Below are 13,584 nucleotides of genomic sequence, written 5' to 3' on the forward strand. Positions count from 1 at the left end.
ATCCTGGTAGAAGATTAAAAAGGAAGATAATAATAATAAATAATAATATTTAAATATTAATATCTGATAATAAATTTTCATATCATAGTATATAGAAAAAATATGTTGTTACTAATGTGCACTGGAAGGAAGAACAAAGACAAATGTATTAAACTTACAAAGGTATGTTTCTTTAAACTCACTAAGAGAAAGAACTTTCTAACAGAACTCGTAAACTGAAAAGTACTGCCCTTTGAGGTAGTAAGTTTCTTACCACTAAATATATTACAGCAGAACCAAGAACAGTGTAAAATGTAAAATGAGAGAGGCTGAACTGTCAGTTAATTCTAACTTCCAGAGTCTATGGCTTTATGACAAAATATTTACTACAAGTGACATAAGAACTTATTTTAGGATACAGATCAATTTTTAATAAATACAAGTTTCATTATTTATTTTAATCTATGTCCAAATTTATTCATTAATGTTGTAAATATTTATTGAGGATGAATTATATGCCTGTACTGTTCTTAGCTCTGCAGATAGTGTATGAAACCCATAAAACCCTGCCCTCATGCCACTTACAGAGGTAGGAGGACAGGAAGGAAACAGAAGAGAATTAGTAGAGGAGGTGAGTTTACCATATGCAAAAGTTTCCCCAATGTATAAATTTCATGTTAGCATGAAATAAATTCATAATAAATTCATCCTAAATTCTAAGTCACCTCTTCTCCGGCCGTAGGTAGAAATTTTGAATTACTCATGTGTCTCTAGTCAAATTCCTTTTTTAAAAAACATCCTTTTAACATTTAAAATACTTTTTACGTCATTTTACATTTTTTCAAACCCATAGAATGTACAACACCAAGAGTGAGCCCTAAGGTAAACAACAGACTTTTGATGGAAAAAAAAAAGCAGCAACTACTTTTTAGGTACTTAGTAGCTATCAGGCACTAGACCAACACTATACAAGAGAAATACAATGCAAGACATATGCAATTACAAATTTTCTAGTGGACACATGAAAAAAGGAAAAAAAAAGTTAAATCAATTTTAATATATTTACTTCACCCAATATATCCAAAATATTATCATTTCAACATAATCAATATAAAAATTAATGATATCTTACTTTTTTTCTTTCAATTCTAAATCTTTAAAATCCAGTATATATTTTATATTTACAGATTATCTCTATTTGGACTAGCCACATTTCAAGTGCTCTACAGCTACAAGTGGCTAGGGGCTATTGTATCTATAGGAATTAGTATATTTAACTACATCTCAATGCAGACACCAAATTTCATAGGAAATACCTGAACTTACTTAGATCATATTTAGATTTCATGAGATTTATAGTTGAAAGAATAGATTCACATATCCAAGTTGTTCTAAACATATTTAAACGTCATCCAATACTGAATCAAGTATTGGTTTTTACATTTAAATTAATTAAAAGTAAATAGAATTAAAACTTCAATTCCTTAGTTGCATTAGCCACGTTTTAAGTACTCGATAGCCACATGTCACTAGTGGCTACTATATTAGATAGTGCAACAAAATGTTTCTAGACAATGCAGCAAAAAAAGTTTTTAAAATTAAATTTTTTATCATCCATCTTCTTTTTATTTGAATCAATTCTAGTTGAAAACAAGTGAGGAGACCTGCAGAGTCTTCCACAAGAACTGAGGCAGTTCCTTTGAATCAAAATGTCAATACTCAAAAAAATAATAATAAAAGTCTATTATTTCCAAAGTTAAGTATTCCAATCCCAAAGGAGAGAAAACTCTCAACTCCCTTACTTGATTGAAAATATTGCCATCCACCTTGCCACCCAAGTTAGAAACTTCACCATTACCTAATTGTCACTAAATCCTGTCTTATTAGCTAGGTAATACCTTTTTAAAAAACTTTATTTTATCCCCTTCCACTCTACCTTCTATTGTTACTACCTTTGATCACCTGGGCTATTTTAAAAGTATCCTAAAGCTAATTTTAAATACATAGGGATTATTTTGTACATGTGAACACCCATGTAAATCATCACCAAGAATAAAATACAGACCATCTCCAGTACTCTATATAAAGTTCCCTCCTGCCCCTAGCCAAGCCCTAAACTCCCAGAAACAGGTAGTCTGGTGGACTTTTGACTAGTTTTGCCCTTATGAATTTTATATAAATGGAATTATACAGTAATATAGTCTTTTATGTCTGGCTTGGCTTCTTTCATTAAACTATTATCTTTGAGACTCATCCATGTTGTTGTTACCAATAGAACCTTTTTATTGCTATATTATTTGGAATTATATAAATATTCTGAAAATTATTTATCCAATCTCCTGCTGATAGGCATTCAGGTTGTTTCCAGTTTGCGGCTATTGTGAATAAAGCTGGTAAGAAGATTAATAATGTTGGTTTAAATATTAAAATAACTCAAAATAAATGCTCAAAATATGTTAAACTCTTTTCCTCCATTATGTTGTAGTCACAGTAGAAACTGATGCTGTATATACCACACAGAATGGACTTAGGCACATACAAAATCAGGTTTGCATTTTAAACAAAAGACATGCCATGTATACCTTCAATCATTATACCTGTTAAGTACATACACAATACATTCATCACATAAACAACTGCAAACATTAACACCACATGGATAACAAAATTTGATTCAGTTTATTATCTGAATAATTATAAAAATAATAAAAAACATTTTAGCATCTGTTTTGTATTTTCCAATGCACGAAGAGATTAATCCAGGCAACCATAACAAGAGAGAAACCGGATACTGTCATCCTATCAATCCCACAAGACAAAGCATGTAAAAACATAATATGTAATATTAAAAGATGGATCTAAGAGGGGTTATAAAAAGTTGATTAGTGTTAATCTGACCATTTAGACAAGCTCAGTAAATTTGACCAAATAAAACTTTCATTACTGAGTAAAATTAGCATCAGCTTATTTCCCTAGCATTACTGCTAAACTGATGTCAAGATAATGCTTTATGAGCTTATTAGAAAGGAGTGCTAATTTGCATGAATGTGTTAAATAACTGCTGTACCGCCTCCATGCAGGAGATAACATTAAAACAAACCAGATCTGAAATAAGTATTTTATGAAAATTAGTATAACAGCAGTTAATATTATTCTAAAGTTCACTCAATAAAAGGCATTTTATTGCTATAGGTTGCTTCTCCAGTATTTTAAAGCAAAAGGAAAATGACGAATAGGAATAAACCAAAGTTACTAATCAGATTTATTCAATAAACATGTATATACATGGACGGTGAACCTTTAAAAAATTACTCTTTTGTACAAAGATCACTTGTACTTTGCCTGTAACTACTATAAAACTATAAATTCACACAAAGCAAAAAGATAAACGAAATCTTCACATTTTTCCCCTTACCTCCCATTCTCTAGCTGCTGCTTCATTAGTAGAATCCTCATTTGTTTCAGATTCTTCAATCTTTTTTACTACTATAAATCCAGGTTCTCTGGTATATTCACCAGTATCTTCTGCATATATTTCTGGACTCCACTGAATGAAGAAGGCATACAGGTGGTCTGTCCTGTTAGAACAAGCGATTATTAATAATAGATCTAGTATTCTGTGCTGTTAGCTAGAATTTTAAAACTATATTTGTTAAATATTTTCACAAAACTTGAAGACTTAAAATATACAAAATATATACCATGCTTTATTTAAAAATAAAACAAAGCCCACGACCAGGAAGACATTAACTTAAAATTTTTTGGCTGTGTTCTGTCAAGCTCTGAGAAAACTACATTAGGATTTTCTTTAGCATGGTTTTGACAAGCTCACATGCTGTCCACAGTAATGTTTCTTTTCTTTAAAGAAACTTAGTAATGGGAAGGAAAACTGAACCCACCATTTTGACCTCATTCACACAATGATCTAATTATCTAAAATATAAGTAAACAACTTACTAATTACCTATTTTGAAACCTGGACATTATACAGATTTTTTCCAAGTTAATAGAAATTTAGTATGTTTAACTTTTAAATACCAGGAACACATAGTGTATTATTAGTTCAGGGATGATCCAACCTTTTAACTCCCTTGTTCCCCTTTTCAATTTTGTTTACTAGAGTAAAGCCTAAATCCCTGATAAACACTCAGGGTCAGCAACACATTTCAAAAATGTTTTGTTGGCTTTAATTAGTATGGATAAATGAAAAGTGATTAGAAAACTCTCCACTAGCACATACCAATCAATAACCACTGTTCTGGAAATTGTTTCTAATTTAATAAAATTTTTTAATAATGTCATTTCTTATGTGGCAACTAACACTTTAAAAACGTATTAACTATCATCTTTCAGATAATTTGTCTCTATGGAAACAAGCAATTGTTTTTTCATAAATTACTTAGATACAATACAGTTCAAAATTCTAATAAAACTAATTTTTTCTTTTTTTTTTTTTTTTTTTTTTCCGAACCCGCGTCCCCTGCATCGGCAGGCAGACTCTCAACCACTGCGCCACCAGGGAAGCCCTAAAACTAATTTTTAATGAACATTAGCCAAGGTGCAAGGACAACATTAAAATGGAAAATTCCATGCAAAAATTAAAATAAAACCAACAGTAATGAGAAAAACAAATCCTTACATTATTTTTAAAGATATAATAGGGTTGAATATTTCATTGTAATCATCTTGGTATCATTGGCAGATCTGAGTATCTGGCTCTTTGCCTTTCATGTACTCATGAATTATACAAATCATACCATATTTTAAAATTATTCTAATCACATTTTGTTGAATGCACAGACTGTACTGTATATTTAGGTGAGGGGGAAGAGAGAAGAATTTTATTATTATATTCCTGAAAGCAACAGTCTTCAGAGCAACATATAAAGACTTTCCAAGAGGCACATAGACACATAAGATAGTTCTAAGGGAAGTAATCTCTTATATTCTGCTTCCATATGTTAATCTTATACTAAGCTGCCTGAGAACAGTGTGGTCAAGATATCTTACAGATTGCCTGTTCTCTGCTTTCACTAAAGCACTATCATCAGTCATCCAGAATTTTACATGCCATAAACTGTAAAAACTTCCTGGTTGCCCAAAGTTGGTACTGAGATGGGGAAAAGTTTTAAAAGACTGGATAACAAGTCCTTTGGCATATCAGGTGGTTTCTAATTCACTGATTTCCATAAAACTGGAGGAGTTTTTAATGAAGTTGTTCACTAATGGTCACTAAAAATAATTTTGATGAAAGGTAAGTAATTTTGGAATATAAATAGAAACATGTTTAAAGAATTGAGTGACATTATAATAAAAATTTTCAGTCTCAGATACTTTCATGAACAAAGCTTCTCAATACTAGTAATAAAAAGAAAAAAGGGAGGGGGTAGAACTGAGGGGCTGAATCCTATCTCATCATTTCAATGAACAATATTTATCAATGGATACATAAACTAATTGGAGGAAAGCCCTAAATATTTTATTAAGGCATTTCCTATATTTTACATTTTTATATGTAATAATTATGACAATTTATAATTTATGTTGCTTTGATGAATTATTAGTAATAATTGTAATGATAAAATTTTCTTGTGTTTAATTAACATTTGGAATAATGCAGTTGTTGATAGACAATTTTCTCTTTTATTTCCACATGTATTGTGAGCAAAGAGCATTGTGTACCTTTGTTCAGCACTACCTTTTCAAGTATGTTACAACAGGAAACAAAGCATAGCATAGTTTTAGAAGGCAGAAATAGTACCTTACTCTGGAGCAAAGGGTAACCATGCTTACTGTATATTATAAAAGGTTTAAGTTCCCTAAACTTATGGTTCCTCTTCTTTAACATAACCCATGGCACATGTAGCTGTCACTTGGCCTTCTTCACATCCAACTGTGGGGACTGAAGCTCAAAGAACTCATACAAGTGCTGGTACTGTGACTGCTGCTATTGTGACTCTGTTTTCTGCCAGCATGCATTAAACTGAGGCAGGCCAACTTGTTAGCAAGGTAGGGTAAGCCTTAGACCCTTTACTCTTTTGACAATAATCACAGAAAATTTTAAAAGAAATGTAATTCCAGTACACACACACACACACACACATACAGATAAATGTGTAAGTACAGGTAATTTTTTGCAAAAAAATGTAAAAGGGAATAAAAATATAGTACCTTAGAGTAAGATTCTAGGAGGAGGTATAATTGAAATACAAATTCAAAGAGAAAAAGTAATGATGCAAATTCTAACTGTTAAAGAGCACATTCAAGTGGTGTTTACATGGATAATGGTAGAGGGCAAACTGTCACAATGTTTAGATCCTACTGGGTATATTTAAAATATAAATGCAAGTTTTAACTTAAAATGTCAATATTTACAATGCAGTGATGACAGACATCCTTCAGAATTGCTTAAACTTAAGATGAAAAATTTTACTGTGTAGTGGGTATAAAAAATAGTTTGAGGACCACATCCTTTTAGTAGCTAATTTAGTGCTATGTATTCTATAGTAGGCATTCAGTAAGCATTTGATGAAATTTTTAAGAAGGAAATTATACATCATTACCTGCCTTGAGGTAGGGGCTGTACCAGTTAATATTTTGATGAACCTTCTAGATCTAAGACATTTTAAGTAAGTTTCTTTACTACTAAAACTAGGTATATATTCACATTTTTTGCATCAAACCATGAAGGGGACTAAAATTAGAAATGGGGGGTATGGGGCTGCCCTGGTGGCGCAGTGGTTGCGCGTCCGCCTGCCGATGCAGGGGAACCGGGTTCGCGCCCCGGTCTGGGAGGGTCCCACATGCCGCGGAGCGGCTGGGCCCGTGGGCCATGGCCGCTGAGCCTGCGCGTCCGGAGCCTGTGCTCTGCAACGGGAGAGGCCACAGCAGAGGGAGGCCCGCATACCACAAAAAAAAAAAAAAAAAAAAAAAAGAAATGGGGTAAATTAAAGAGTGTAAAAGAGGAACTAAACGATTTTGAATAGATTTAATGTCAGGTTTTAATCATAAACTATTTCAATACTTTGCTACTGGTGGGATGTATTATACAAAATAATTTCAATTCAAGGAATCTCAATAATGTTTTGAAGATTCTGTTGTTGTTTTACCTTTCTTGTGGCACAGCAAACCAATATTCATGTTTCTTATCTCTCTGTGCATACTGTTGCATCGTTGCACTTGCTTGAGATACAAATGTTTTCCTCATAGGTTTTCCAACTCTGAGACATAAGAACTTATGTAATCGATGCCTCCTCTTTTCTTTTAAAAGTGCAGAACCTAGAATTGAGACACAAACAGTGTTTATTCAATTCTCATACACCATGCTTGAATGATTTAAAATAACTTAGATTAAGTAATGCTTATCTCCAAACTTCTGACAAATAATTACAGAATAAAACATCAACTTACTGAATTCTCTTAAGTAGCTTGTATTTTTTCCCATCAGAGGCAAAGTGACAAGTACAGCAGGACTAATGAACTAACAGGCAAAGTATGAGCTGACGTTACGTCTAAGCGTTAGGGAAAAGGCGAAAGATCCAGGAACTGTTGTCAAATTTCTGTTTGTGACAACCGCACTGAAGTAATCACATACGCATGCGTAATTTTCTGCATGTTCTTTATCAGCCTTCTAGAACAATATCTAAAATAAGTCTGTAGAATTTTCAAAGATTTACTGTAATATGGTTGTTACAGACAAAAATTTAGTAAAAAATCTTGTGAAGCTTTTATATGCACACGAAGGTGTGATAAAAACAACAATATGCTAGATTCAGCCATCAGTTTGGACAGCCTGAATTATCTCTAACCTGTCCAACCACAGATGCTGACATGACACACTGAGAGTCTGACAAAATGGTTCAATTCAGCAATCTAGACATTAATTAGCTTACGAAGGTGGCATACTGTGAAGAAAAAGCACTTAGTTATAGTCAGGAGATCTGGGTACTAGTCATGGCTTTTTTTCTGTGTAATACTGCACAAGGTACATAATCTATCTGAGCCCCAACATTTGCGTCAGGTTGAAAGAGTGAACTTTTACCATTCTTCCCACAATTATATTTGTACATTTTTATATTTATATATTTACAGTTTTATAAGTTTTATGATATTATAAAGTCACTAAAGATCAGAAACTTTAAATATTTCCCTATTATAGGATCTCAAGTTACTTAAAATTAGTTACTTAAAACTAAGTTTCTTGTCCCCCCTCCATACACAGGTACAAAAAGAAGAAACCAAACGGTAACAATCCAGGAATACCTATCTAAACTATCTACCAATTTTTCTCCTTTTAGAATTTTGTCATAATAGGATGTCCCTCCCATCAAACCCTGCACCCAAACAAACCCAATAAAATAAAAGTAGTCTACTATATTATTGGGTCAAACAGGAATGCCTCATTTTATCTTTTTCAAAGATTTCAAAATATAAGACAACTATCAGACACAAACATATCAAATAAAGATATTTATGCCAGCATTCTTTACAACATCAAAGAAATATCTTAATAATATGAATTGTTAATAACAACTGAATGTCTTAATACAGAAATGGCTAAATTACAGGGCCATTAAAAACCATGAAAGAATTATATGGGTTCAAGTTGACCCTTGAACAACACGGATTTGAACTGCACAGGTCCATTTATATGCAGATCTCCTTCAAATAATACATACTATAATACTACAATACATGGTTGGTTGAATCCATGTATGCAAAACCACAGATAGGGAGGGCTGACTGTAAACTTATACATAGATTTTCAAATGTGGGAGAGGGGTGTGTGTCACCCCTTAACCCCTGAGTCGTTCAAAGGTCTACTGTATAATGACATGGGAAAATGTTTACTACATAATATACTAAGTAAAAAAAGCAAGAAACAACACTACATATAATCCCGACTTTATATGAAAAATACACGTAAGTAAAGATACATATAAAAACTAGCAAAATTGTATGTGTTTGTGTGTATGTATATACACATACACACTAAAGATCAAAGATAAATACACCAAATATTAACAATGATCATTTCCAGGTGATGAACTCAAAGTAATTTTTATAAATTTTCTAAAAACTTCCTACATTTGTCAAATGTTCTTTAATGAACATTCATTAGTTCTGAAAAAAGAAAAAAATTACAAAAGAAAAAATATTCAATCTTTTATAGAACTTGCTTTGAGTAAATGGATTCCTTAACATCTACTGAATATAATCCTTAGGTCTTCAGTATACCTAAATTAGACAATGCAAAGAAAATTCAGTGTTTTAAAAAACTGAATCAAACCTTTGTGTGTTGCTGGTAGGAATGTAAAATGGTGCAGCCACTGTGGAAAACAGCTCAATGGTTCATCAAAAAATTAAACACAGAATTACCATAGGATCCAGCAAATCCACTTCTGGTATATATCCAAAAAATTGAAAGAAGTAATTCAAACAGGATATTTGTACACCAATGTTCACAGCAGCATTATTCACAACAGCCAAAAGGTGGAAACAACCCAAATGTCCATCAACAAATGAACATATAAAGAAAATGTGCTGTGTACAGTAGAATATTACTCAGCTTTAAAGAGAAAGAAATTTCGGACGCGGTACAACACAGATGAAACTTGAAGGCATTATGCTAAGGGAAATAAGCCACACACAAAAGGGAAAATACGGTATAATTCCATTTATATGAGGTACTTAGGGTAGAGACACAAATTCAGAGACAAAAAGTACAATGGTGGCTGTCAGGGACTGTAGGGAGGAGAGAATGGAAGTTACTGTTTAATGGGCACAGAGTTTCAGTTCAGGAAGATGAAAAAGTTCTGGAAATGGATGGTGGCCATGGTTGTACAACAATGTTGAATGTACTTAATGCCACTAAATTTTACATTAAAAATGGTTAAACTGGTAATTTTTATTTTATGTATATTTTAACAATTAAAATTTTTTAATTAAAGAAACTGAAAGTTAATATGTAAATTGGATTAATCTAGAATCAATACTCCAATAGAATATGAGAAATGTTAGCTAAGATACTTGAGTTATACACCTTTTAACCCATAATGTACTAAGTGGAAGCACTGTATATTAGAAATAAAAGACAAACTATTACTATAATTTTCATAAGTAAATAGTATGAAAAAACAAAATGGTGTTTTAATTTATCCTTAGTACTGCTTTTTAAAGGAAAACATTTAATCAGACAATGATGGAACTTGTGGATACTTGAAAGAATTTCAGAAATAAATTTTTATGTCTAATTGCACTTTTAAAAAATGATGGGATTACAACTTCGGCAATTGCAAATTGCAATTAGGACATTATATATGCAATTTTAAAAGGTATTTTAATGATGAAACATACCAAGAACTAAAAGAGAAATGGAGAAATCAGAGGTATTATGGAACTTGTGTGCATTTTCAAGAAATAAATTGTTTAAAGGCAGAATGCAGTGTGTGAGGAATGCTTAAACATGGTGGAAAAGATGCTCATTATGTGTACAACCCACTGTGGGATAAGAAAAGACAGGAGAAACCAGAGACTATGTACTTGTCCCCAGAGAAACATCAGTCAAGGGCTACTAGATCATCCTTCAGAGTGGCCTAAGATACAGTAGCTTTTGAGTCAGTGAGGAAAGACGGAGACAATATGCAATAAGATAAACTAACTTTATATAATGCTTAACACTTACCTTCTATACTGGTTGTTGCTATTTTATGCTTAATTTCTTTTTGTGACACCTGTTGAATATTTTCCCTTTGCTGTTTAGTTTGTTGCATTGTATGGGTTTTCCAGAGTTTCCGTAGCTCTTCTACCTCAGTCTCTGAGTCCTGATTTTGTTCCTTTCCTTGTTTTCCTTTGTTGACAATTGGCTTTTGTTTAAATTCTATTGCTTCCCCACAGGGCATACTTTCTTTTTCACCTTCTTCATGGTGTAATGAATTCTCATTAAGAAGAAAATCCTGGTCTGCATTACCTTTTATACCTGTGCTTTGTTCTTTAGGACCTGATATTTCTTGAAGATTATCTGTAGTCTGATCTCCTTCCTTAGTAGCCATTTCAAGATTATTTAAATCAGTTTTAAGAGAAAGAGTCCCAACTTCATTGGTAGTATGTCCAGAATCGGATTTTAAGTGGTCAGGAGTACTAGCAGCCTCTGTTACGACTGTCAAACATTCTACTCCACTCTGACTGACGGTTTGCACAGATTCTGATGAAGCAGCAGATGATTTATCTTGTCGCAGCTCATCTGAAGAAATAAGCTCCTCTCGTATAGGAGAGAGCTCTGACTCCGTGAACACATCTTCAGAAAGAGACTCCTCGGTGCTCCTAGGAGCAGTGCTGGCACTATCATTACCTGCATCACGAATTCTTGAGTCTATTTCATCAGTATTACTTCTTGTCATTTTCTTTAAATGGCAGAAGTCTCTTCCTGATAACTGATCTATCTCTCTGTCAGTAAACAAAATTTAAAGTTATTACTTTTTAAATTGTAGAATTTTATTTCCACAAACTTAACACTGAATTAATATCACTAAAAAGGCTTTCCTAAAAGGATGTAGCATACATCTCTTAACAGCATATCAAAAATTTGATTGATTCCTATAGACCATGTAATTAAGTCAAGTTTTGCATCAACTGCTTAAGATCTGGGAAATATCAATATAAGGTTTCCTGAATTGATCTACCTGAAGAGAAGTTGAAGATACAAGTTCTGGGTGAAGCTATAATTCTAAACTAAAATTTATTCACTGATGAAATATGCAAATAAAATTTTGATTAAAATTTTAAATGTCTCAATAAAATAAAAACACACTGACTGATATTACACACACACAGTGTGTGTGCTTATTTACATTTAAATAGTGCTTATTTATATTTAAATAGAAATTAAACTAAAATAAATGACTCAAATGCAAAGCTAAAAACCAACCTGAACAGAACTGAGGCAAAAGTGCTTAGGGGTTAGATATTAGCTAGCTGAATGGTTCATCATTACATCTAGATTTCCATGTTTAATGGCATTTGTATATGCAAGCACTAATGTTCAATGGTTAGACAGTTTAAGTTCTGGAAGGAGACAGTGTAAACACTATATGAAACAGAAGTCAGAAATTCAAAATGATGGCTAAAAGTAGTTTCTGATAAACGGAAATTGCATGAGTTCTTAGTGGAAAAAGTATTAACATTTATGGAAGTCTGAGAATAGGAAAGACTGGAAGTAAGCCGACACACAATTTATTGGCTACCTCTGGATGGTGAAGTTGGGTAACTCTTTTCCTCTTATTCTAGTACTAGATATTTTTTATAATGATGTGCATAATTTTCATTGTGCATAGGATAGGTAAAATTTATTTTTTAAAAAATATTAATTAGTTGAAGTCCAGTCCCTATCTCTGCTTCCCTTGTACTGACTGATTCACCTTAAGAAATGTATGTAAGTATCTAATCTGTGCTATTAAATGTGTAATAGTGTCATCTACTGGTGAGCCCCTAAAACTGCATATATAGGGTCTTGGAACTTGGCAAAAGTTCTGAGAAACTATACCTGTAGATTTAATAAGACCCTTAGGTATGAGATAAAGTTAAGTAAACCTAACAGTATATAGATTTAGATAAGTGTTGTAACCTTATTTTTTTATGTCAATGATGCTGCTATTGCTCAACACAGTTCCTGAACAATACCTTTGCAATTAACTTCCCAAGCAGTGTAAGATAGAAGAAAACCAATCAAATCTTACACCTCATTTTTACCATACATGACATTATCTGAGTTGTTGCCAAATATTGTTTTTAATCAATTCATAAGGCAGCATTGAAAGATATTTCTTTTGGAGTAACTTTTTTAAAGGTCTGGATCAAATAGATGGTCTTTCCAGGTGATGTTCTGAATGACAAAACAGTGATTTACAAGAGGAAGGGCCCTATAACATCCATGTAGAACAGTTATGGATCATTCAGCATAACAGAATCCCAAAGTATCCTAATACAAATGGAAAAGCAGGGCAACATAAAATGGATCTCATCAATGACTGGCAACATATACATACATATACTCTTGTTTCTCTTTTAATCTAATCCTTCACTCCTTCACCTTTGTCTTACCCCTCCACCTGCCACAATAATCTTTATTTGCTGAGATTGATTTTGGATGATGATATATTAAATAGCTAACAGTAGAGGCAATCCTAGGAATAATCTGCACCTCTAAGGATGAGTTTACCAAGCCAAAACAGTATCTACTGGGGGGCCATTATAATGGAGACTGTTTAAGTAAGATTTTATTCTATCATAGGTATTCTAACAACTCATGTAGTCTGCCTCAGAAACAAAAATAATTTGCTCTCCGTCTCTTTTGTAAGTAGTTCTGTCTCACAGGGGTTAATTTTAAAACAACCATTATCATCCCTGTGGGCTATGATAGTATCAGTTTCAGTTAAAGTGAAGTAAAGTGCTCCTAGGAGCACTTCAGTTAAAGTGAAGCCAGTTTTTAAACTGTTGACAAAGTCATGTATGGAGGAATGGGGGAGTTCTTTTCTATTACATATAAATTTTCTTTTGTCCTTCCCTTCCTTTGTTTGTATACCTGTCTTTTATTTTCTTCTCCTTTTA

General features: G+C 32.7%; 1 protein-coding gene across 11 annotated transcripts in view; it reads right to left on the reverse strand.

Moving 5' to 3' along the window:
- OXR1 (oxidation resistance 1) overlaps window positions 1-13,584 on the reverse strand; it is a 468,745-nt gene that overhangs the window by 44,785 nt on the left and 410,376 nt on the right. For all 11 annotated transcript variants that reach the window (XM_024129823.3, XM_024129824.3, XM_024129821.3 and 8 more), the window contains 3 exons: window positions 10,664-11,424; window positions 7,089-7,257; window positions 3,395-3,557 (listed from right to left, as the gene is read on the reverse strand). In XM_024129823.3, coding sequence (XP_023985591.1) covers window positions 3,395-3,557; window positions 7,089-7,257; window positions 10,664-11,424 — 1,093 coding nt within the window. The remainder of the gene's footprint in view (window positions 1-3,394; window positions 3,558-7,088; window positions 7,258-10,663; window positions 11,425-13,584) is intronic.

Source organism: Physeter macrocephalus, chromosome 15 (assembly GCF_002837175.3).
Source record: "Physeter macrocephalus isolate SW-GA chromosome 15, ASM283717v5, whole genome shotgun sequence".
Taxonomy (NCBI): domain Eukaryota; kingdom Metazoa; phylum Chordata; class Mammalia; order Artiodactyla; family Physeteridae; genus Physeter; species Physeter macrocephalus.